The 23157-nt window shown below is 62.4% G+C and overlaps 10 protein-coding genes across 10 annotated transcripts; 7 read left to right on the plus strand and 3 right to left on the minus strand.

The window, feature by feature from the left end:
• Nucleotides 1–324: 324 nt before the first annotated feature.
• VTJ83DRAFT_1180 (uncharacterized protein) lies at nt 325–1970 on the plus strand (the record flags this gene model as incomplete). Its single annotated transcript, XM_071007311.1, has 2 exons — nt 325–381; nt 528–1970. The coding sequence occupies 2 exons, from the start codon at nt 325–327 to the stop codon at nt 1968–1970; spliced, it is 1500 nt and encodes a 499-aa protein (XP_070870533.1).
• A 289-nt stretch (nt 1971–2259) lies between these two features.
• On the minus strand, nt 2260–5008 carry VTJ83DRAFT_1181 (uncharacterized protein; the record flags this gene model as incomplete). Its single annotated transcript, XM_071007312.1, has 2 exons — nt 2260–2729; nt 2845–5008. 2 exons carry the CDS (start codon nt 5006–5008, stop codon nt 2260–2262), a joined length of 2634 nt encoding a protein of 877 aa, XP_070870534.1.
• Nucleotides 5009–5556: 548 nt separating this feature from the next.
• VTJ83DRAFT_1182 (uncharacterized protein) lies at nt 5557–6773 on the plus strand (the record flags this gene model as incomplete). Its single annotated transcript, XM_071007313.1, has 2 exons — nt 5557–5686; nt 5776–6773. 2 exons carry the CDS (start codon nt 5557–5559, stop codon nt 6771–6773), a joined length of 1128 nt encoding a protein of 375 aa, XP_070870535.1.
• Nucleotides 6774–7044: 271 nt separating this feature from the next.
• VTJ83DRAFT_1183 (uncharacterized protein) lies at nt 7045–8350 on the minus strand (the record flags this gene model as incomplete). The annotated part of the gene is made up of 2 exons (XM_071007314.1): nt 7045–8096; nt 8221–8350. 2 exons carry the CDS (start codon nt 8348–8350, stop codon nt 7045–7047), a joined length of 1182 nt encoding a protein of 393 aa, XP_070870536.1.
• A 396-nt stretch (nt 8351–8746) lies between these two features.
• Nucleotides 8747–9567, plus strand: VTJ83DRAFT_1184 (mitochondrial 54S ribosomal protein bL19m; the record flags this gene model as incomplete). Its single annotated transcript, XM_071007315.1, has 2 exons — nt 8747–8891; nt 9002–9567. The coding sequence occupies 2 exons, from the start codon at nt 8747–8749 to the stop codon at nt 9565–9567; spliced, it is 711 nt and encodes a 236-aa protein (XP_070870537.1).
• A 2663-nt stretch (nt 9568–12230) lies between these two features.
• VTJ83DRAFT_1185 (uncharacterized protein) lies at nt 12231–15147 on the plus strand (the record flags this gene model as incomplete). The annotated part of the gene is made up of 3 exons (XM_071007316.1): nt 12231–12327; nt 12398–14061; nt 14125–15147. The coding sequence occupies 3 exons, from the start codon at nt 12231–12233 to the stop codon at nt 15145–15147; spliced, it is 2784 nt and encodes a 927-aa protein (XP_070870538.1).
• A 1102-nt stretch (nt 15148–16249) lies between these two features.
• Nucleotides 16250–17042, plus strand: VTJ83DRAFT_1186 (uncharacterized protein; the record flags this gene model as incomplete). Its single annotated transcript, XM_071007317.1, has 3 exons — nt 16250–16417; nt 16676–16778; nt 16888–17042. The coding sequence occupies 3 exons, from the start codon at nt 16250–16252 to the stop codon at nt 17040–17042; spliced, it is 426 nt and encodes a 141-aa protein (XP_070870539.1).
• Nucleotides 17043–17379: 337 nt separating this feature from the next.
• Nucleotides 17380–18066, minus strand: VTJ83DRAFT_1187 (40S ribosomal protein eS12; the record flags this gene model as incomplete). The annotated part of the gene is made up of 3 exons (XM_071007318.1): nt 17380–17504; nt 17609–17921; nt 18064–18066. 3 exons carry the CDS (start codon nt 18064–18066, stop codon nt 17380–17382), a joined length of 441 nt encoding a protein of 146 aa, XP_070870540.1.
• Nucleotides 18067–18815: 749 nt separating this feature from the next.
• On the plus strand, nt 18816–19533 carry VTJ83DRAFT_1188 (40S ribosomal protein uS8; the record flags this gene model as incomplete). The annotated part of the gene is made up of 3 exons (XM_071007319.1): nt 18816–18948; nt 19211–19280; nt 19344–19533. 3 exons carry the CDS (start codon nt 18816–18818, stop codon nt 19531–19533), a joined length of 393 nt encoding a protein of 130 aa, XP_070870541.1.
• Nucleotides 19534–20238: 705 nt separating this feature from the next.
• On the plus strand, nt 20239–22584 carry VTJ83DRAFT_1189 (uncharacterized protein; the record flags this gene model as incomplete). Its single annotated transcript, XM_071007320.1, has 3 exons — nt 20239–21162; nt 21210–22432; nt 22533–22584. The coding sequence occupies 3 exons, from the start codon at nt 20239–20241 to the stop codon at nt 22582–22584; spliced, it is 2199 nt and encodes a 732-aa protein (XP_070870542.1).
• Between the last annotated feature and the right edge of the window lie 573 nt (nt 22585–23157).

Raw genomic sequence — 23157 nt, forward strand, 5'->3', positions numbered from 1 at the left:
ACTACCAAGGGGGTTACAGTGTGTAGCCCAACGCCTTGGGACGGGTCAACAAGAATAGCAACAGCATGTCACAGCGACTCATTGTATGGCAAAGAAGAGGGCTGCCGTGGTGTTGTACGATGTTTCTCTTGGAACGTTGGACCTGTCCTCGCTTGGACCCTGCGAACCAACTGGCATATGTGAAACCCTAACCCTTCAGTGGTGGGGGCTGCGTCCCATCAGAACGCGTCGCAACGCGACTTTGATCGGTTGCAACCCGCCCCAGGACATCATCGCAACCCGCAACCTTTTCCCCATTCCCTCCCATAGCCGCCTCACCCCGCAATGGCCTCAAGATCCGACACGGAGCTCCTGACGGAGCATTTCGGTTATGCCCCAGTCGTATGTGTTTTGTTTTGTTTTTCTTTCTTTTGGATGTTTCCCGCCTGAACTCTTCCCCTCCCTTCCTCCCTCCCTCCCTCCCTCCTCACCCCCTCTCTCGTGGCTATTGGTACGCTCACACTAACAAACACCCTTCACCTTCCCAGAGCCTGCTCGACGAAATCATCAACTCTGTAAACTTTCTTGCCGAGCGCGCCCTGCACTCCATCGAGCAAGGCCTCCTCAACGCGCCGCCGGCAAGCTTAGGCTTCCGCCCCTCGGCGCGAGCAAGGCAGGCCAAGAAGGCGCGCGGGAACAGGCAGCCTCCCGGGGCAGGCGAGGATGGCGACGACGATAACGACGACGACGGCGACGACGAGGCGGCCGCTGCCCGCCGCCACCGCGACGAGATCGAGAGCGGCACGCACCAGCTCGAGACGCTCCTGTGGGCGAGCATCGACAAGAACTTTGACGTGTTTGAGATTTACGTCATGCGCAACATCTTGTGCCTGAGGCCAAACGAGATGGAGTGGTTGCGCCTGGGGCATTACGAGGGGTTGGACTTTGGGTGGGTGGAGAAGGAGAGGAGAAAGAAGGGGGAGGCCAACGGGAAGCGTCGAAAAGAGGAGGAGGAAGGGGGGCAGGCGAACGGGGACAAGGAGGCGGGCGCGGATGATGATGCGCAGCAGAAGAAGAAAAAGGAGGAGGAGGAGGAGGCGGAAGAGGAGGGCTTGGTGTGGTCGCTTGCCAAGGAGCTGGAGGAGATGGATATATCTTCGGGACCCGGGGAGGGCGGCGAGGACGCAACGCGCTGGACCGTCGGGAGCGTTAACCGCCTCCGCCGGCGCCTGCAAGCCAGCCAGCGGCTGCACTGCATGCTCGTGGAGGAGCGGGCGCGCACGGCGGCGCTGCTGGGCGAGGTGCGCCGCCTGGTCGGTGCGGTTCAGGGGACCGGGGCCGGGACGGCCATCAAGACGGAGCCAGCTGCTTCTTCTGCCTCGGCGTCGGCGTCTTCAGCAGCAACAGCAGCAGCAGCGACCTCGGCCAAGACGGTCAACCTCGACGACAACGACGGGCTCGGGCCCGACCAGCAGGCGGGAACAGACCAGCAAAAAGCCCAACCCCCGCTATCGTTCCTCCACAACAAGGGCGACCTCTCCCTCTCGGACGCCTCCACGCCCCTCACCACCACCGCCGCCTTCTCCCTCTCCCAGCTGCAAGCCTTGCGCGAGCTGTCTGCCACGCTGCGCAGCACCTTCATGCCGCGCCTCGCGAACGACGCCGGCGGCGGCGGCAGCGGCGGCAGCCACTCCGACTCGGACTCGGACGACAAGACAAAGAAGAAGAGCTGGCGCAGGGAACGTCTCGAGTACGTCGAGTTTGCCACGCGCAGGCATCTCGAGAACGTGCGCGGTTTGGAGCTAGGGAAGGACGGCGAGGTGAGGGACGGCGTCGAGCTGGAGGGGGAAGCAGGAGGCAGGGGGTTGGGGAGGGGAGAGGTGGAAGGGTTGGAAGGGATCGTTGGGCTGCTGGGGGGCGCGATTCCGACGAACCATGGCGGAGGGAAACCGCAGGCTCAGCAGGAGGGGGAGAGGATGGACGAGTCGTGAGGTTGGTTGCGTCACGTTGGGCTCAAAAGGTTTCATGGGCCGTGCGCGTTTCTTGGGGGCCGCGCGAGAGGGGTTGGCGATGAATCATGCGGAGAGGCGATGAAGGGTTACGGCGTTCCGGAGCGGCCATGGGCGTCATGTCATGCATGCGGGTCACATGTGATACCATCCAAGGGAGACCGAATATATGCGAGTCAAACACGCATCGGCGCTGCGGCGGGGCAACGCCTCACTTTTCTCCTGGATTGTTGCAAAGGCACCTTTTGTACCCCAAGGAGCAAGGAACGCTTCAGCTGCTGCCCCCGGCGGGTGCGGCCGGAGCCGCCGCCGGAACCGCCGGCTGCGTAGGCGCTAACCTCGGCCCGTCAGCACCGGCGGCAGCAGCAGCAGCAGCAGCAGCGGTCGGAGCGCTCGCGGGATCCTGATCCTTTTCCTCCGTCTTGACCACCCCTTCGGGCCCCGCAGCGGCCGCGGCATGATCCTCAACGGGCGCCGGGGCCGGCTCAGCGGGCGTCTCGGCAGCGGGCTGCTCCGCAGGCACCGCCTTGGACGGGTCGAGAAACCATTCAGGCACGCCCCTCGCAGCGTAATCCCCGCGGCCGACCCAGGCGCCGGCCAGGCGGCTCCACTTGTAGTCTCCCCGGACGACGCGCTGGATCTCGCGGTAGGCGTAGGCGTTGTAGTAGGGCAGGCCCGTCTTGGGGTCGCGGTAGCGGGCGGGCTGGTTGGTGATGACGCAGAGCGGGGGGTGGGCGGGTTCTGTTGGTCGCAAGCGTGAGCTCGGGGTTGGGCGGGGCTTGGAAGGGGGGGGGGGGGGGCTTTCAAAATGCATGGCGGCCGCCATGAGAAGGACGGGGTCGGGTCACAAACTTACTTGCGAGCCTGTTCATCTTGCGCCCGAACAGAATCTGCGCTTGGACCTGCTTGTCTTTGATGGCCTGCTCGTCAAAGTTCTGGAGGATAATGCAGCTGCGCGTCACCTTTCCTTCGCGGGGAGGGCCGTCCGGGGCGGCGGAAGGAGGGTCCTGAGGGGTGTTGAGAGGCAGAGCCGAGGCGGGTTGTGCCGGCGGTTGTGCTGGCTGTACTGGTGGTGTTGGTGGTGGCGCCGGTTGTGCTGGCGGCTGTGTCGGCTGTGCCGGCTGTGTTGGTCGTTGCAGAGGTCCTGGCTGCGTTTGTGGAGGTTGCGTCTGGGCCTGTGAAGGCTGCGGCTGTCCTTGAGCCGTTTGAGGGCTGACAACGGCAGGTAATGGCGGTGGCGGGACGGCGGTGGTGGGTGTCGTCGTAGAAGTCGATGGTGGCGGCGCCGTGGGCTGGGAAGCAGGCGTGGAAGGGCCATGGGATATCGGCTGTGGCGTCACGGCAGCAGGACGGGCGGACGGAGGTACAGAGAGGGGCGAAGGGGCGTGCGTCGTGTTTGGGGCGGCGAGGAAAGGTTTCGGGCCTGTGGAGGGCATCGGTAGCGCTGGCACGGGCATCTGCGCTGTCCCAGGAGAGGCTCCCGCAGGCGGGGCAAGGACAGGGGCCGCCAGGACGCCAGAACTGTTCGGTTGGGCCACGGGTGGAGGAGGGAGGATTGGCGGCGGAGGGATCGGAGGAGGGCCCATCGGGGCTGGTGTTGGCGCTGTCTCTGGCGCTGCCGTTGGTGTTGTTGCTGGAGCTGGTGTTGACGCTGTCGCTGGAGCTGCTGCTGGAGCTGTTGCTGGCGCTGTCGCTGGAGTCGTCGCCGCCGGTGATGGCTCTGATGGCGGTGGTGCCAGGCTGGATGCGGCCGCTTGAGTCGTCGCCGGTGCTGTCGCTGTCGCTGGAGTCGCTGCCGCCGGCGATGATTCGGATGGCGTTGATGCCGGGCTGGGCGCTGTCGCTTGAGCGGGTGTCGGTGCTGAACTTGACACCGGCGCCTGCCCTGTCCCTGGCGGCCCAGAACCCGGCGGAAGCGGCGGAGGGGCGGGGACCGTGCTGTCCAACGGCGTCGTGTCGGGCTGCTCGGCCTTGACGCCCTGAGGCCCTGGCGCCTTGGTCGCACCCGGGGCGTCCGGGACCGTCGGAGCCCCTGCCTCGGCCGCCTCCTTCGCCGCCAGAGCTGCCGCGGCCGACTGCCTCTTCTTCCGCGGCGCCTTCTCCTCCATCGACACCAAGTTGCCGACGTGCTTCGCCTGGCCTTCCTGCAGCTCCTGGATGCCGCTCCAGAACGTCACGACCGGCCCGTCCAGCTTGCGGCTGTGCAGGGCGGCGATCTTCCTCAAGCGTTCCTCCTCGCGCTGCTTCTCGGCTTCCTCCCACCGGTTCAGGCTCTTGGCGTTGCGCTTCTCGGTGATGGCCGCCTCGGCGAGGCGCTGCTCTTGGGTCATGGGGGGCTTCTTCATGGCCTCGAGCTGCTTGGCCTTCTTCTCCATCCTTTCGATCTGCTTCCGCCGCCGGAGCTCGTCCGAGACCATCTTTTGGTGCAGCTGCTGCTTGCTCAGCTTGGTCGTCTGGCGCTCCGAGGCGCGGGTCGGCATGTCGGCGGGCGACGGGAGCCAGCTGATGCGTTCCGACTTTTTCTTGGGTCGCGGCGGGCGGGCGGCGGGCTGCTCGATGCGGACCTTCTTGCGGAAGCGGGCGGGGATGGCCTCCTGGGCCTTCTTGCGCTTGCGCTCGGCGGCGCGCCTCTCGCGTTCCTGGCGCTCGAGCTCCTTTTCGCCCTCCAGGTCGTCCCCTTTCTCCTCCTTGTCCTCGTCGTCGGACGACGAGTCCATCTGCACATCCGAGAGGTCCTCGACGGCATCGTCGGTGAATCCGGCGTCATCCTCGTCTTCGGCAAAGAGCAGTTCGAGGTCGGAATCGGTCGCCGCGGGCTCTTCGTTGGCGAGCAGCGATTTCATGCGGTTGCCGGCGGTGGAGCGCCGCGAGCGCGACGTTGCGAGCCATTCGATCGGGGGGGGCTCCTCGGCGTCGCTGCCGTTCACGTTGTCGCCTGTACCGGCGATGCTCGAGAGGTCGGAAAGGTCGTCGAGCGACGACGATGACGGCGACTTGGGTGCATCGTCGGTGGCCGCCATGGCGCTCCGGGTTTCGAGGGTTGGACGCGTTGCGTTGCGCTGCGCTGCGTTGCGTTGCGTTGCGTATGGGCCGAGAAAAAGGATGGAGGGATGGAAACCACAGAGATGCAAATCGGTTTGCCAAGGTTGGACGCGGCGCCCGCGTATGGTGTAACAATGTAACATGCATTACATTACGTTACGTAACGTGTGGGCTTACTGGTGCCACACCAGGTACACAGTAATTACACGGAACATTCCCGGGCGCCAGACCCGGCGGGCCCTGGCCGAGTCCCCGGACCCACTCCGACCTCCGCGGTTTAGCGTCCGATTGCGCAATCGGCAGTGGGACGGGACGGGGTGGCATGCTTCTGTCGCTTGAAAGCGCCCCACGTTCCCGGGTCTTCCGTTATTACTGCGTACACAACGTTGCAGCTTCTTCAGCTTGTTTTGTTGACGGCGACATCGGCCAGAGCTGCTGCGCCTCCAACCCCAACCGGGCGGACCAGAACACGCAACCTGTCCAACACGTCAGACGAGATCGACAACCCCACACAACGCCGCCCTCCATGTTCGCCCGCAGCTTCTCGACAAGCGCAAGGCGCCTGGCCGGCGTCGCCGCCTCCGCCGCCGCCGAGCCGTCACCGCACTTGATCGCCGTAGCCAAGGCCCAGGGAGTCGCCAGGGGGTTGACAGGAGGTACGAGGCCCTGACGACGAGGGAACACCCCCCCCCCCCCACCGTCCAAAAGGATCAGCAGCCGGCTAACAAGACGCTTGTGCCCACAGCCATTGGCAACACCCCCCTCATCCGTCTCAACCGCATCTCGGAGCAGACGGGCTGCGAGGTGCTCGGCAAGGCCGAGTTCATGAACCCCGGCGGGTCCGTCAAGGACCGCGCGGCCCTGTACGTCGTCCTCGACGCCGAGGAGCGCGGCCTTCTCCGGCCGGGAGGCACCGTCGTCGAGGGCACGGCGGGCAACACGGGCATCGGGCTCGCCCACGTCTGCCGCAGCCGGGGCTACAAGCTCGTCATCTACATGCCCAACACGCAGTCCCAGGGCAAGATCGACCTCCTCCGCCTCCTCGGCGCCGAGGTGTACCCGGTGCCGGCCGTCGCGTTTGAGAACCCGCAAAACTACAACCACCAGGCCCGCCGCCACGCCGAGTCGCTCGACAACGCCGTCTGGACCAACCAGTTCGACAACACGGCCAACCGGCGCGCGCACATCGAGACGACGGGCCCCGAGATCTGGCACCAGACGGGCGGCAAGGTGGACGCCTTCACGTGCGCGACGGGCACGGCGGGCACGCTGGCCGGCACGACGCGCTACCTCAAGGACGTCTCGGGCGGCCGCGTCAAGAGCTTCCTCGCCGACCCGCCCGGCAGCGTGCTGCACGCCTACATCAGCTCGGGCGGCAAGCTGCTCGAGCGGACCGGGTCCAGCATCACCGAGGGCATCGGCCAGGGCCGCATCACGGACAACCTGAAGCCGGACCTGGACCTGCTCGACGGCTCGCTGCACATCAGCGACGAAAAGAGCATCGAGATGGTGTACCGCTGCCTGGACGAGGAGGGGCTGTACCTGGGCGCCAGCTCGGCGCTCAACGTCGTGGCGGCCAAGGAGGTGGCCGAGAAGCTGGGCCGCGGCCACACCGTCGTCACCATCCTGGCCGACGGCGCGTACCGGTACGCCGATCGCCTGTTCTCGCGCAAGTGGCTCGAGTCCAAGGGCTTGCTGGGTGCGATTCCGGAGCATCTCAAGAAGTACATTGTGCTGCCTTGAAAAGAAAACGCTGGGGGGGGGAGGGGAGAGAAAATAGGGCCTGGGCCAAGGCGTTGGGTGTCACTTTGGGGAGGGGGGGAGAGCGTGGGGTGGTGGTTGTTTTGTTTGATGGATTGAATATATATGGTGGTATACACATCCAAAAGAAGAAGAAAAAAGTCTACACAGTTGTATACTTGTACACACACACACATACACACACATACACACACATACACACACGTTCCAAGGGAGCGCCAGTAGCCCATGTCGAAAGCCGTTCAAACACCTTTTACTCCGACGCTTCCTCCTGCCCCTGCTCCCGGCGGAACAAAGCATCGTACATCGCCCGGCCCCGGCCCTTGGCGCTCAGCTTGTCCGAGGCCAGCGCCGCCTGGACCTCCTCCTCGACCTTGTCGGCGCGGTTCTGCAGCTGCATGGTCAGCGCCGGATCCACCACCTGGGCGGCGAGCGTGAGGCCGTGCAGGACCGGCGACGCGACCCACAGGTACTGGCTGCGATCCAGCATGTACTCCAGCTTGTTCTTGTCGCGGTACGCCTCGTCGGGCTGCAGGTCCAGCAGGCCCTTGCCCTCGGGCCACAGCGCCATCAGCTCCGCCGCCCACTTGCTCACGTTGCCCTCGGAATCGTCCTTGCCCTTGCGGTGGTGCACGGCCCTGGCCGCCGCCATGTGCAGCCTCATGGCCAGGACCTGGGGGTCGCGGTAGAAGGGGAAGGCCCCCCGGGTGGCGAGGTCGGGGCGGTGGACCTCCTCGTCCTCCTCGAGCAGGTCGACGACGCGGCCCACGCGGCGCAGCGCCGCCTTGGTCTCGTCGGCGGCGAACCCGCTGCGGATCGCCGGCCACTGGAGCCACACGAGCAGCTGGGCGATGTACTCGGACCGGTCAAGCTTGATGCCCGTCTTGTCGGCCGCCTTGGCGCACTCGAGCACCACGTCGAGCGCGTCGTGCTCGGCGGCGCGGCGGATCAGGGAGCCGATGAGGGGGTGGTTGAGCTTGCGGCCGGCGCGCCGGGCGCCCTCGAGCAGGGGGCGCACGTTGCGGAAGTCGTCCTCGCTGCGCATCATCTTGATGGCGGCGGCGAGGGTCTTTGTCGTGCTCGGCAGGTCGCGGACCTGGTCGACGTAGCGGAAGCGGTGGATGACGCCGTCGATCTCCATGGTCACCGGGTCGTTGATGAGGGATTGCTTCTGGCGAGGGTTGTAGATGCGCCGGCGCTGTTCGGGGGAGAGGTAGGTGGGCAGGATGATCTTGTGGCGAAAGTCTTCGAGGAGCTGGTCCAGCTCGGGGGTGGAGGAGGGCCGGAAGGTGATGATGTGGTTCCCTGCCGCGGGGGAGGGCGTTAGCATGCAAAAGGTTCTTTTCCTTTTTCTCTCCCTCTCTCTCTCTCTCTCCCTCTGTCTCCCTTCTCGGCGCCTCCCGTCATGTTCTTGTTGTTCTTGACGCACCTTGGCGGGCCGGGCTCGTGGAGAAGCATTGTTGCCCTCGGAGGGCGGCCCCGCCGTTGGCCAATAGGGGGAGCCATGTCCGGGCTCCCGCCGCCCGGGCGGCGGTGTTGGATGCTCTTGTGAGGAACATGGCCGAGGGTGGTGGAGGGCGGGGGTGTGCGGTGGGTGGTGAAGGCTTTCTCTCACCATGAAATTCAGACGTCCACCAAGAGTCGCCATGTTCTGAGAAGCCGTCGCAGCCTCGGATTGGCGGGGCGGAAATTTTAGCGGGTCTCTGCAACGGCCCCACCACGGCCATTGGCGGGGAACCATTGGCTCGGAGCCCGGTTTCGCGCCAAGACTTTTTGAGGTTTCTTGAATCAACGCCCGCTCTCAACCATCACCAACACCACCGCTGTGAGCTCAGCAACCTCCCCCGTCCCTAGCGCTCGCGCCAGCTGCCGTCCCCGCTCGTCGGTGCACAGCTCCCTCCACCACCTCCCCACTCTCCCCCCCCCCTCTCCCTCGGGGCCGTCACACACCAACCATGAACGCTGCTCCCTTGGCGAGGCGGCCCTTGGGCTGTCTCAAAGCGACTCTTCGACAGACCCGGCATCAGAGGTTGCTCGTGCGACACATGGCCACGGAAGCCTCCCAGACGACGTCCAAGCCGCCAGTACAACACGGCTTCTGTACGCAAAGCACATCCCCGGCGCTTTGATTCCGCCTTCCGTTCATGCCTTCCCCCGGCGGGATCGGCTCGGTTCGGCCCTGGACCCTCCTGCTGACGACCCCTCCCCAGATCCCATCACCGACCCCAAGAAGAAGACCATCCGCACCGCCTTCGCCGTCTACCCGCAAGGCACCGTCGCCGGCGTCAAGAACGCGTCCCCGCCGCCCAGCAACGTCCTCCAGGCCCTCCACGAGGCGCAGATCAAGCGCCTCGACCCCACCGGCGTACGAACCGCCATGTTCGGCAAAAACCGCGACGCCGTCAAGCCGGGCGACGTGCTCATGATCACCCACCGCCGCGGCGGCGAGCCGTTCGCGGGCGTGGTCATGTCGATCCGGCGGCGGGGGATCGACTCGGCCGTGCTGCTGCGCAACCACCTCGGCAAGATCGGCGTCGAGATGTGGTTCAAGATCTACAACAAGAACGTGGCGGGCATCGACATCATCAAGCGCGCTCCCAAGCGGGCCCGCCGCGCCAGGTTGACGTACATGCGCCAGCCCAAGCACGACATGGGCAGCGTCGAGAACCTGGTGTTTGAGTGGAAGCGGACGAGAAAGGTGTTTTCGACCGCCAAGTCGGCGGCCGGGGCGGGTGGGAAGAACGCCAAGGGCGCGAAGGCGGCCAAGAAGAAGTAGAAGCAGCAGCAGCAGCAGCAGCAGAAGTAGTACCTAGTAACGGCTTGGAAGGAGGCTGGGGCGGAGAGGGAAGGATGCGGGTGTTGGTTGGCGCCATGGGTGGCCGTGTACACCATGTATACCATGTTAGACCAAAGAAATGCCATTCTCGACCAAACCGCCCCGGACCTTTTCCAAACCACTCTACGCTTCCCGGGGCTGCGCATTGGCATCATCGGGCTGGGCACTGAAGAGGCCATCCCTCCCGGTTTCACTGCCATGGTCGGTACCTCAACAGGCGCCCGGACGGACTGGAGGCGGGTCCCGGTCCCAGACGCGTTCTCGGGATCTTTGCCAGGCCCTATGCTGATATCCCGTTGCGCTGCTGGGCACAATGGGCCTGATGCATGGAACGAGACGGAACCCTGTGTGCAAGTGGTGAGCACCCGGCAGTGTGGGATGCCTGCCAGACGCAATACCAAGGAAACATCAAAAACGTTACGGGATGAAAAGCTGTCCACGTAGCTCTCAAGGGTTCCTTCATCCGGTTTTCATGTTGATGTCGTACTCCTTGTCACTGCCAATGCTTTGGCTGACTTGCCGGTGGATGGGTCTCCGTGTGAGGTATCTTTCAGGAACTCGTTGCCATTCGTCTCAACCTTTCATCATCAGGCATGCCAAGCCGGGGCGGGAAGCCACCAATGGCTCTACTATAGGGATCGACCTCCCGTCCCCGGAGGGGGGGGGGGGGGGGGGTCGGGGGGTCTCTTTGCCGTATCAGCCTGCAGCAAGCTGTGATGGACAACAGAAAGTTCTCCGCCGTCCCTCCCCAACCCGCGTCGCGACATACGTCACCGAATCCTCCGTGCAAGGGTTCCTCCCGGGATCCAAGGCGTAGGGCCTCTCTCTATCTTTCTGTGTTGTTTCCTGTCTCCCCCCCCCCCCCCCCCTTTTTTTTTTTTTTTTTTTTTTTTTTTCGTCTGGTGACCGTTTTCTGATACTCGTTGCGATGTTACCTTGGCTCACGCCCTTGGCTTTTGGTTGGAAACGCTCGTGGTTTGGCTGAGCTCTGACAAAACCACGCATATCCACTCTGGAATCAGGTCGCTCCATGCAAATGCTACCGATAACGTTACTCAATCGGATAATGGAACACACAACCCTACCTACCTGAAGCCCCCCGGCGCAAGATGTGCAACAACAGGTGAGGGAAGCCCGGCTTGATGTCGGCGTTCCCTGGTGTTCCCTGTTTTTGCTGAGCCGTTGTGCATGGGATGTGGGGAGACGTCAAACTTACACAGATGGCCGAGTCTTGACACACGAATAACAGCAAAGCCAACGATAATGGAAATTCCGTAACAGCCGTCTTTCGCCTCTGATCGGTGGGCAGATCTGTCGGTCGGCACAACGGCTTTGCGGCTACGACATCCAAGCCACGGCGGCCCAAGACTTCCCTATTGGTCGGCAACGTCTCGTGAACCGGCATGCTGAACTTGGTACATATCGCAGTTATGTCATGAGGGCTTGGCCACCTCAGAGACCCGGAGACATGGCGCCTTGTGATAAGCCCACCAGCCATGAAAGTCCATGACCGTCTCGTTACACAGTACGCAGTACATACTGCATCAAGGGCCTCCTCTGTTGTAACACCCCTTGAGTTGATTTCACACCACCCTCAAGTCCCGTCCCCCGGTTGCCGTCTAATCTGTCGAGCTGGCCCCACGTGCTTCACCAATGCAACGTTTTTGGGAGACCCAGATCGATTCCCGGATGACAGCCATGCAGTTGAGTCGCCCGGCCTGGGCCAAGGCCGGTTCCTTCTTGGCGCTGCGGGCCAAGCCTGGCCAAGACATGCAGAGACCCATCCGCCCAGTTCTGATTGGCTGCCAGCTCGGGTCTCGCTCGCAGAAGCACACGCCCCCCTCCCCCCACACCCCGGTCAGTTGCCCCTTCGAACCCTTGCATCGCTGCTTTTGGATAGTTATCAAAGGCTTCCAAAAGAACGGAAAGAAACCCAAGCACTTTTTCACCTCTTTTCTTTCTCGTACTTGTACTACTCGGTACCATTCGACATACCCACGTCGGTCAGGGAAAAGCACCCGGGGAACGACGGCATCGATTCACCGCTTGCGCAGACTCGGCAGCGGCCTGGCTGCCGACTGGCAAGGGGCCCATCCGTGGGAGGAATTGCCGCCTCTGAATACGGTGGGAATCGTCCCTTTTCGGGTGGCGCCGACGAAGCGATGCTATCTCTTGGACGCCTTTGACCAAGCTGCCCAGACCTCCGAGATCCACGTCGACATCGGTCCGCTCTTTATCCTTGTATCACTCTTGTCCACCCTTCTACCATAGATATCTTAGCTTGCCTCTCCTCTCGAGGCCCCAATCCCTCGGCGCCCGACAAGCTTTCCCACCTTTCACGGTCCTCTTGCGGTCATGTCGTCCCGGAGCAGCCGCCTTCTCTGATTCCTGCTCTGCAGGCAGCTGCAGCTAGCAACCAGATCCGTCAGGCCAGACTGCCCGACGACGGCCAGGTCGATGCAAGCAGACCGTCTGCCTTTCTGCGTTGCTCGTCCTGCTTGCCGTCTCCCCGCCATCGCGTTCCCATCGTCGCTTGTTACCCGGACCTCTCATCCCACCACCTCAAGCCATCTCCCGGCTCCAAGCCGTCACCAACCGGCGCCATGGATGCCCTCAAAAACACCATCAGGGCCGGGATAGAGGCGGTGCGGCCGTCCTTCTTCTCCAAGCACCCGCACTTCAACTTTATCTCCGCCCATTGTGAGTCGCTTTTGCACCCGCAAGCCGCCGCGGAAAGCAGCCACCCAAGCTGACATGAGGCGCTGCCCAGATATGTACATCGTCGCCATGGTAATCGTGGGCTCGGTCCTCGTCTTCGCGTCTGGCAAGGGTCGCATAGACTTCATTGATGCTTTCTTCCTTGCCGCCGGCTCCAGCACCCAGGCGGGCCTCAACACGGTTGACATCAACATGCTGAACACGGTCCAGCAAGTCATACTGTATCTCTGGCCCTGGCTGACGAACCCCATTACCATCAACACGTTCGTCGTGTGGCTGCGCCTCTACTGGTTCGAGAAACGATTTCAACATATTGCCAGCGAGGCACGCCGGCGAAGGGGTACCATCTCCAAATCCAAGGCCCGCCTCAACCGCGTCGATTCGATGGATCCCGAGAAGGCCGTGAACGGCCGCAAGATCACCGTTATGCTTGGCGGCACCCGGACCCGCATCAACAACGACGGTACCGTCCTCGGCGATGCCCCTCCTGCCGCATCTTCGGACCAGAACGCCGCCCCTCCGGCCAACGGCGCGCCGCCCGCCGCACCCTCGCGCCGCAGATCCGACGCCCGCTTGGCGCCCACCGTCTCGAGGAACGACAGCCTAGCCTCGACGACGTTCAAGGCACCGCCCGCCCCTTCCAACGGCGCGACCCCGGCCTCTTATCCCGCCCCAGACCACATCGACTTTGTGGAGCGGCAGCGCAAGGGCGACGACGAAGTCCTGCGCATCCCCAACCCCAGGGACGTCGAGCGGGGGATGGTGCCGAAGCCGGTCCGGGCGGGCGAGGAAGAGGAGCCCGACGCCACCGAGAGCCAGGCCGGAGACGAGGGCGCAACTCCCGGACTCCCGGGGTCGTTGACTCCCATCTACGACGCTCGGCAGCAAGCCATCACCATCCAAGAGCCCGAACGCCGAAGGGTGCCGTCCATGTCATCCTTGGCCTCGTCCTCCGAGGATTCCCGCCGCCCTTTCTACGCCTCGGTGAAGTCGAGGATACCCAAGTTTCTGCGCCGGGGATGGAACAAGGCGTTCTCCAAGGGAGGCACGACGAGCGGCGATTCGAATGGCATCTTGCATCGGCGACCGTCGTTGCAGGCGATGCGCACCGCCTTCTCGCGCGAAAAGGTCGACGGGACCCCCTACCTCAGCTTCGAGCCCACCATCGGCCGCAACTCTACCTTCCCCAACCTGACCGAAGAGCAGCGCGAGGAGCTCGGCGGCATCGAGTACCGGTCGCTAAAGACGCTGGCCGTCATCCTGGCCGTCTATTTCTGGGGCTTCATGGCCTTCGGCCTCGTCGGCCTCCTGCCGTGGATCCTGAACACGCAGCCCTGGAGCGCAATCGTCAGCAGCGCCGGCGTCAGCAGGACGTGGTGGGCCTTCTTCACGTCGAGCTCGGCCTTCATGGACCTCGGGTTCACCCTGACGCCCGATAGCATGAACTCGTTCAACACCGCCACGTGGCCGCTGTTGTTGATGAGCTTTCTCATCATCATCGGCAACACGGGGTTTCCCATCATGCTGCGCTGCATGATCTGGGTCGCCTCCCACCTCGTCCCCGTCAGCTCCGGCATCTACGAGGAGCTGAGGTTCTTGCTCGACCACCCCCGCCGCTGCTTCACGCTGCTGTTCCCCTCGGCCGCCACCTGGTGGCTCTTCGGTCTGCTGCTTATTATGAATGGGCTCGACGTCATGTTTTTTATCGTTTTGGATGTGCGTCTGCCTACTTCCCGCTCCCTCGCGTCATCTGTCACGCAATGCTGACCCCCTCGACAGCTCAGCGCCGCCCCCGTGGTCAACCTGCCGGCCGGCCTCAAGGTCCTCAACGGGGTTTTCGAGGCGGCCTCAACCAGGACCGCCGGGTTTTCGTGCGTCAACCTCTCGGAGCTGCATCCCGCGGTGCAGTTCTCGTACATGGTCATGATGTACATTTCCGTCTTCCCCATCGCCATCTCCGTCCGCCGCACCAACGTCTACGAAGAAAAGTCGCTGGGCATCTACAGCACCGACACGGATGAGCAGCTCAACCAGAGCAACCAAAGCGACCTCTCGTACGTCGGATCTCACCTGCGCCGCCAGCTGTCGTTCGACTTGTGGTACATCGTCCTCGGCTTCTTCATCCTCTGCATCGCCGAGGGCCCCAAGCTCATGAACGGCGAGTTTAACCAATTCGCCGTCCTCTTCGAGGTCGTCAGCGCCTACGGCACCGTCGGCATGTCTCTCGGGTACCCGGGCGTCAACGCCTCGCTGTGCTCCCAGTTTAGCACCATCGGAAAGCTCGTCCTCGTCGCCATGATGATCCGCGGCCGCCACCGTGGCCTGCCCTACGGTCTCGACCGCGCCATTCTCCTGCCCAGCGAATCCCTCAACGCTCGTGAGGCGGCCGAGGACATGGAACGCCTCGCCCGCCGCGCCTCGCAAAACTCGGCCAACGCCTTCGTCAGCCCCGCGGGGCTGAACGCCGCCGGCTCAAAAGCCAGGAGCATCAGCCGCGATAGAGGCAGCAAGATCTTTACGTCGCTGCTTCACCCGGGCCCGCCCATGCCGCACCTGCACGTCAACCATTCGCTCCGCTCCGAGTTCGAGCCGCCCATGCGGAGGTCGACGGAGCCTCTGGCCAGAACTGTTAGTGCCATCGATTCGCCCGGCGTGGCTCCTGAAGACACGGACCAGGGCATGATGTCGGCTTCAGGCATGTCGCGTGTCACTAAGATCAGCTCGATACATACGGAGCCGGGAGCGATGAGGAGGTGGGCGTCGTCCAGGCTGAAAAAAGTGCAGACCTCGGATCTGGCGTGATTATGGGGTTCCTTCTCGGTCGATTCGTTTCCGCCTTGAACATTATCAAGTCTTGTAATAGAACATTTGGACAACGAGCATATGTGGAGTTGTGGGGTTGCTTTTTTGACAGCTTCTTTCTGTTCTGTCGGCCGGGTCTACCACGGAGGCGAGGCGGGTTGGAAACTAGGAGTTGAATGGCGTTTTCAATCCTTTCCTGGGTGCGGGCGGGAGATTCCATGGTATTTTTCGAACGTGTACTTTCAGCATCCTTCATTTTCATCATGTTATCTGCAGCAGTTGCGGTGTTTGGGGTTCTTTGCAGCAACGAGGGCTTCGCAGACGTGGTTTAGGAAAGGGAAACGTAAGATGGATTCTTGCATACGACCGGGCGTTCATGGCTATGGTGCTTTCGAGATGATATACTATATAGAGATGAATACGCCATCACCACACCACCGGAACCTAGCCTTCTGGAGCGTTGAGGGCCCTTACTTCTCCTCCCGAGTTCCTCCAGCTGTTGCGCCCAGTTCCGAGTTACCACCCCTCGACCCCAACCGACCAGCCTGCTTCCCTGTCTCGGTGCCTACCCCTTACCTACTACGTGGTGCTCACGCTTTCTATCATGGGAATTCCTGAACCGACCCTCTCCACCCCCCGGATGCTGAACGAGGACATGGCTCCTGGTTCGCTGCTTGGACATGCCGAGTCGGGCGTACACCGCATCCCCATCAAACCCTAACCCTGATCTGGCCACAGGTTTGTGTGTGCGTGAGAGGAGCGGCAACTTCATCCACCACCACATGGAAGAGCTTCTCATCTGCCTTCCCTCCCTAAGACAACCTCGCTCATCCATGAAAGGAAACCGAGTTTTCAGGACAGACCTGGACCGCACCAAACTTTGAAGGGGTTGACTTTTTCTTTTCTTTTTTTCTTTTGACTTCAAGTCACAAAACGGCCTGCTCTGTCCAGTCAAGACCGCAACCCCCCCACTGACATACAAGAGAGGGCGGCGTGACGGTCCAACCGAGAACTCCAGAGACCACAGAGGGGAGGCAGACACATACATACATACACAGAGAGAGAGGGAGAGAGAGAGAGAGAGAGAAAGCAAACGACAAGGATGGCCAAGGGAAAAGACCCCAAGAAGGACTCCAAAAAGGATTCCAAGGCTGACGACAAGGGCGGCAAGGGGGGCAAGAAGGGCAAGAATGACGGCGGCGGTGCCGGTGAGGAAGGGAAGAACTCCAAGCTGAAGGGGGCCATGAGCATCAACGTCAGGCACATCTTGGTAGGTTGTGTCTCTCGTCCCTTTTTTTTTTTTTTTTTTTTTTTTGTTTTTGCTTGCTTCTTTTACGCTGTTTTATTCGTGGGATGGATTGGATGGGAGGATGGAGGGAGGACTTGGCTGTTACGCCTTTCCTTCTTTCTTTCTTTCTTTCTTTCTTTCTTTTTTGTTTGCTTTTTTCCTTCTCTCTTGTCCTTTTCAGAGCAGTCAATACATCTTTTACGCAGCGCTTTTGCTAACGACGACGGGCAACGCGGACAGTGCGAAAAGTTCAGCAAGAGCGAGCAAGCCATGGAGAGGCTAAAGAACGGCGAGAGGTTTGACGACGTGGCCAAGGAGATGTCCGAGGACAAGGCAAAGGCCGGTGAGTCGATGTCGTTTTTCCTCTCCCCCCTCCGCTGCGATTGCTTCTGCAAGACGGTCGGTCTACATGTCACGGACATAGGTGCTCACGCGCCGTTGGCGACCCGCAGGAGGTTCCCTCGGCTGGCAGACCAAGGGGAATCTGGATCCCCAGTTCGAGGAGGTGGCCTTCAAGCTGGCTCCAAGCACGGTCAGCAATCCCACGTACGAAAGGGTCAAGACGCAGTTTGGTTATCACATCATCATGGTCGAGGGCCGCAAGTAGCAGAGAGAGAGAAAAGGGTGAATGCCAACCGGAACGCCCAGTGGCGGGGTGTCTTTTTTTCATTTCCATCTCGCCGAGTCCTCTATGCCATTGGAATGCATTGATGGGTAACCGCGCGTGGAGAGAGGTTCCCATGCCAATCCCGCCGTCCGAATTTTGTTTTGCCAGCCAGCGAGAAAAACCCGAGTCAACCCAAGAGCAACATGTCATCATCAGGCCTTGACGGCCGTCGTAGAACCCTGCCCCAACTCCGGCCCTGTCGTTACCCATCTTCCTTCCTGGTCCCCGCGAAGGTGGGGGGGAAATGCCGAGATGCTTGCCTGCACGCGCGGGCTCTTTACGCCTCCTGCTGGAAGTAGTTGAGCAGGATCGAGCGCTCCTGCGACTCCTCACCCCAGTCCTTGACGACGACGCAAGAGCAGTTGACGACCTTGCGGGCGTTGCCCTCGCGGTCCAGGACGCCTATAGCAGACGCACGCCGTCAGCAAACCCCGTCTCATGCTTCTTGTACGGAGGGCAGCCTCCGGAGTGTTCACCGGAGCGGAGGAAAGGAAAGCCAAACTTACAAAGGCCGGCCCACTCGCCGAGCTGCTTGCCATCGGGCACCTTGATGAGGGGGATCTTGTGCTCGGAGCACAGGGCAATGACGAGCTTCTTGTAGGCCTCCTCCTCGCACGACTCGTTGAGGACGCACATGTGCGCCTGGCGGCGGTCGAGGGCCTTGGAAGCCTCACGGAGGCCGCGGGCAAGGCCGTCGTGCATCAGGGAGAGCTTGAGCACGCCCTTGAGGGCGTCCAGCACCGACATCTGGCCCTTGGTGGCCTCGGCCGACACCTCGACCTCCTCGGCGCCGGGGGCGTTGGTCTCTTCTACGTCCGACTAGACGGGGGGGAAAACAGCCATGTTAGCGGGGTTGCCCATTATGGGAGATTGGAGACATTGTCGGAGGAGAAAGGGCGTCGACGGGGGAGAGACGGGGGGGGGAGACGGGGGGATCTGGCGGTGCAATGGGTCGGCTCACCATCTTGACGTTGTTTGTTGCAGGTAAGCTGTCGGTTACGATCCTCGAAGAGTTGATGGTTGTTGGGGGGGGGGTTCTTTTTTTTTTCGTGGGTTGGGAGGGACACTGAGCGCAAAGAAAGTTGGAGGATTAATGTGTGCGGCCTGGGCGCCCCACCCAATCAGGTTTGTGGGCGGTGAATGGAGTGGTTCCGCAGGTTCGCGCTTCACGTCAGAAGACGCTAGGCCTGATTTGGACAGACCCACCACCAATCCAGGCCGTTAGGGCAAGTTTTTCAGAAGCACGGACCACCGCCACCACCACAGCGCCCGCGTGGCCGGTCGAATTTCCCAGGTCGTTTTTTTGGAGAGTGGACTTTTGTTGCAAAAGCCTCCCTCCTTCTCGACCCGACCTGATCAGCATCACCGGCACTTCTTTTCGCCAGGCCCCTCGCCCTCCCCACGAGGTATGTGAATCCCAGCCACCAGTATGACTCGTCAACAGGACGATGCCTTTCGCGAAGGCCGAGGAGAGCAATCATGGGCCGGCTGAAGGGCTGCTACACGCCCCTCCAACGCCCGACGGTCGACCCGTGATACGTTCTCCTCCATCGGCAACTGAGCAGGCAGAACCCTCTTGCGGCCGTCAACGAGGGCACTCTCCACGCTCTTCGAGCCTCGGAAGGCTAACAGAAGCACGCTTCGGCTCCCTTGGGCAGATACCTCATTTCAACGTGACGATCTGAGAATCTCGGTCCCGACAACACCGCCAAAATGGTCCGCACCTCCGTCCTGCACGATGCCCTCAACAACATCAACAACGCCGAGAAGGCCGGCAAGCGCCAGGTCCTGATCCGGCCCTCGTCCAAGGTCATTGTCAAGTTCCTGCAGGTCATGCAGCGCCACGGTACGTCCCGATGCCTCTCCGCCTCCTCCCGACTCGGCAGCTCCGACGAAACGTGCAACGACCCTCCCTGGACCTTTCTCGCGGTTCCCGCAGAACCTTCGGCATGATAACTAGGCAACGGTCTCCTCTGCCCCACGATCGAAGCCCTTTAAGTTGCCGAGATATTAAACACCAATGCGAGGGTCTTACACGTTTCCGGAGCCTGCCTGTGACGGCGAATGTTTAATCTCGCGCAACAAACCACTGACTGGACGCTCTCCAGGCTACATTGGCGAGTTCGAGGAGGTCGACAACCACCGCAGCGGCAAGATCGTTGTCCAGCTCAACGGCCGGTGAGTACATCCCATGCGAGACTTGGACATGAAACGACCCGATCGCTGACGGTTCGTCTGCAGCCTGAACAAGTGCGGTGTCATCTCCCCCCGCTACAACGTCCGCCTCTCGGAGCTCGAGAAGTGGGTTGTCAAGCTGCTCCCCGCCCGTCAGTTCGGCTACGTCATCCTCACCACCTCGGCCGGCATCATGGACCACGAGGAGGCCCGTCGCAAGCACGTCTCTGGCAAGATCATTGGCTTCTTCTACTAGACAACCCAAGGCGGGATGCGATACGACCGGATCTGAGGCAGAAGGAAAAAAAAAAAAAAGTTTGGCCCCTGCGGGGCATGGAACTGCGTTTGATGATACCCCTTCGTGAATAGAACGGCCGGCATTTCTGGGACCAGTGGCCGCAGTTGTCAAACGTGACCCAAAACGTACGCTCTTGCATCTGCTTGGTGTGGTTGATGGTGGGTGCGGGAAGCCATCAAGGATACACAGTACATGCGTTCCTCCGGGCAGATGCTGAAACTGATCTGATTGACAATGCCAAGCCTCCCTCGGAGGATCGAGTTGATGCCAGCTGCTGGAAAGCTGACCCCTGCCCTGCTCTGCCCTGCTCTGCCATGCTCTGCCATGCTCTGCCATGCTCTGCCCGGCTCGGCTCGTTCGTTGGTGGGGTTGGCCCGCAACCATGCAAACAAAACAAGCCGTCCAGGAGCGTAAACAAGACCCGACCTCACGCTTTTGACCCCTCCGTCTGGAAACCCGTCGTACGTTTGGCCTCTACGCTGCATTTCCTTTTCGTACCGATTATGCAATTCAGCCTACACCGTATCGCCCTGATGCATCCTAGAAGACCCTTCTAACCACCGACCCAACTACACAAGCGGTCCTTGGCCTCTCTCGAGAACCGACCAAGGCTGGAACCCTGAAGCGGATCGAGGGGGAGGAAAAAGAAAATCAAAACCGGCCATGCGTGGAAGCCCAGTACGGGGGCGGCAGCTCATCTTCTTGGCCACCGTCATCTTCTTGGGCCTCGTCGGTTTCTTCCTCCTCAAGACCCCAGCTCGAGCGACCTTTCGGTTCGCCGCGCCCTACTTACACCCAGAGACCGCCCCGCACCCGGACACACCACCACCACCACCAAAGAAATCTCCTCCTCTCCTCGGAAACGATGACAACAACAACAACAACAACGACCACAAGAGCCGCCCCGAAGATGACGCCCGGGTGATCGTCACCTTGCCGCCCGAAGGCGTCCGCGCCACCCGGCCCGGCCCGCTCCCCGAAGGCGGGCCGCAGCACCCCATCTGGCACCTCGCGCGGTCGGCCGAGCGCGAGTTCGCCGCCGTCACGGCGCGGCAGTCGCGAACCCTGGCCGAGGCGGCGCGCGAGTACCGCCGGCGCTACGGCCTCGCGCCGCCGCCGCGGTTCGACCGGTGGTGGGCGTTTGCGCAGCGGCGAGGCGTGCGGCTCGTCGACGAGTTCGACGCGGTGCGCGGGCTGCTGGCGCCGTTCTGGGGGCTGCGGCCGGCCACGGTGCGGGCGCGGGCGCGGGAGGCCATCGCCGAGGTCGGGAACGGGGTGCTCGGGGTGCAGATCCGCGGGGGGAAGGTGGCGAGGGTGGTGCGGGATTACGACGGGGAGGAGGCGGAAGGGGAGCAGGGGGAGGACGGGCCGGGGTGGATGGCGGAGGCGCTGGTGGGCATGCTGGAGGGGTTCGTGGAGTGGCTGCCGGACATGGACCTGGCGTTCAACACGCTGGACGAGCCGAGGGTCGTGGTGGCCGGGGAGGACATGGCGAGGCTGGTGGCGCGCGGCATGGCCAAGGCCGCGGAGCTGGGCCGGCGGGGCGGCGACGGGGCGAGGAACGACTTCAGCCCGCGGCCGGCCGACGTGATGCCCGACGGCGGGGTCGAGATCGCGGCGGCGACGGCCTCGAGGTTCGTCTTCTCGGAGCACCAGCCCGTCTGGGCGCACGCGCGGATGGCGTGCCCCCGGGCTCGCCCGCGCGGGCGTCGCTCGAGGACGACGACGCGCTGTACGACGACGTGGCGGCGTACGCGGCGGGCCCTCTGGGGTTCGTGCGCAACCGGACGGCCATGACGGACGTGTGCCTGTCGCCGTCGCTCCGGGACCGGCACGGCTTCTTCCAGGGCCCCAACGCGTACGGGGCCGTGCACGAGCTGTTCCCCATCTTTTCGCAGAGCAAGCTCTCGGCGTACGCCGACATCCTGTACCCGAGCCCGTGGTACTGGGCGGACAAGGTGCCGTACAACGAGTCGGCCGATCGGGGCTGGGAGGACAAGGAGGACGGCCTGTACTGGCGAGGGTCGACGACGGGCGGGTACTCGAGCCGCGGGGCGTGGAGGAGGCATCACCGGCAGAGGTTGGTGCAGAGGCTGAACGCCCCCGACGAGGCGGCCATCTTGCTGCCCCCCGGAAGCGATGGCGACGAGCCCGTCTCGTCGTCGTTATCGTCGTCGTTATCATCATCATCATCACCCAACCGGCCCCAGGACGGACAATGGACCCCGCGCCAGGTGCCCCGCCGCCGCTACGCCCGCCTCTTCAACGTCTCCTTCTCCCACGTCGGCCAGTGCGCCCCCGCGGACTGCGACACGCAGGCGGCCGTGCTCCCGATGGCGCCCTACGCGCCGCAGGAGGCCGCCCTGGGGCACAAGCACGTGCTCGACGTGGACGGCAACGCCTTCTCGGGCCGCTTCTACGCGCTGCTGCGCAGCCGGTCGCTCGTGTACAAGTGGGCCGTGTTCCGCGAGTGGCACGACGAGTGGCTGCGCCCGTGGGTGCACTACGTGCCGCTCAGCCTGCTCGGCGGCGAGTGGCTCGAGGCGGTGAGGTACTTTGCCGAGGGCGTGGGAGGGCAGGAAAAAGATCAGGGTGATGGTGGTGGTAGGGAGCCGGACATGAAGGGGAAGGGGAAGGACAAGAAGAAGGGACGAGGGTTGAACTTTTGGTTTTCGTCCTGGTCGTCGTCTTCCTCTGGATCTAGCTCCGGCTCGGGCTCTCCATCCGACGACCCCTCCTATTCGCCCTTGGGGGGCCCCAAGGTGGCCGAGAGGCTGGCGATGCAGGGAAGGGAGTGGGCGGGGAAGGCGCTTCGGAACGAGGACCTCGAGGCGTGGTTCTTTCGGCTGTTGTTGGAGTGAGCATCTCTCTCTCTCTCTCTCGCCCCCCTTCTCTGTTGTGTTTGTGTTTCTTTTGATGGGGTGACCAAGGCAGCTGACATGGCGGTAACAAAACAGGTACGCCCGAGTGATCGACGACGACCGAGACAATATCGGATATCTTGGGTAGCCATGACTTTGGGTAGGATGTAGGATGGGTAACGGCACGGCACCATGGCAGCATTGGGTTCGGCGTTATTGGTTTCGTTCCGCCCCCCCCCCCCCCCCCCCCCCCCCCCCTTAAGCGGGACAGCAGCGGTTTGTTTGATCATGTCTATGCCACGGACGGATACGGAACTCGGAGACCGGGGACCGGCGTGTGTCGGACAAGCGTTGGTATCATGACATTACACCCGGCGTATGGAGAGTACGATTAAGGACAGCACCCGATATCTATGTAACTGTGTGAATGGCCCCCTCCCTTTTTCATGATCCTTGTTGGAACAGCGCCACGTCCGAATCACTCACTCGGTCACTTTCTCTCTCTCTCTCTCTCTCTCCGAGTCCGGTGTACCATCCATGCCTGGCTAGTTCCATTGTAGATGACCAAGTCAAGTCAACTCCACGCTCACCCAAGCCAAGAAGAGAAGAAAGTACCTACATCCCGCCGCTACCAGCCGCGGCAGCAGAAACCACCACCGGCCGTTGAGCTAGGTAGATGATGGTACAGAGAAACAGCCAAAGAACAAGGGGATGAGCTCCA

The sequence above is a fragment of the Remersonia thermophila genome, chromosome 1 (assembly GCF_042764415.1).
Source record: "Remersonia thermophila strain ATCC 22073 chromosome 1, whole genome shotgun sequence".
Taxonomy (NCBI): Eukaryota; Fungi; Ascomycota; class Sordariomycetes; order Sordariales; family Chaetomiaceae; genus Remersonia; species Remersonia thermophila.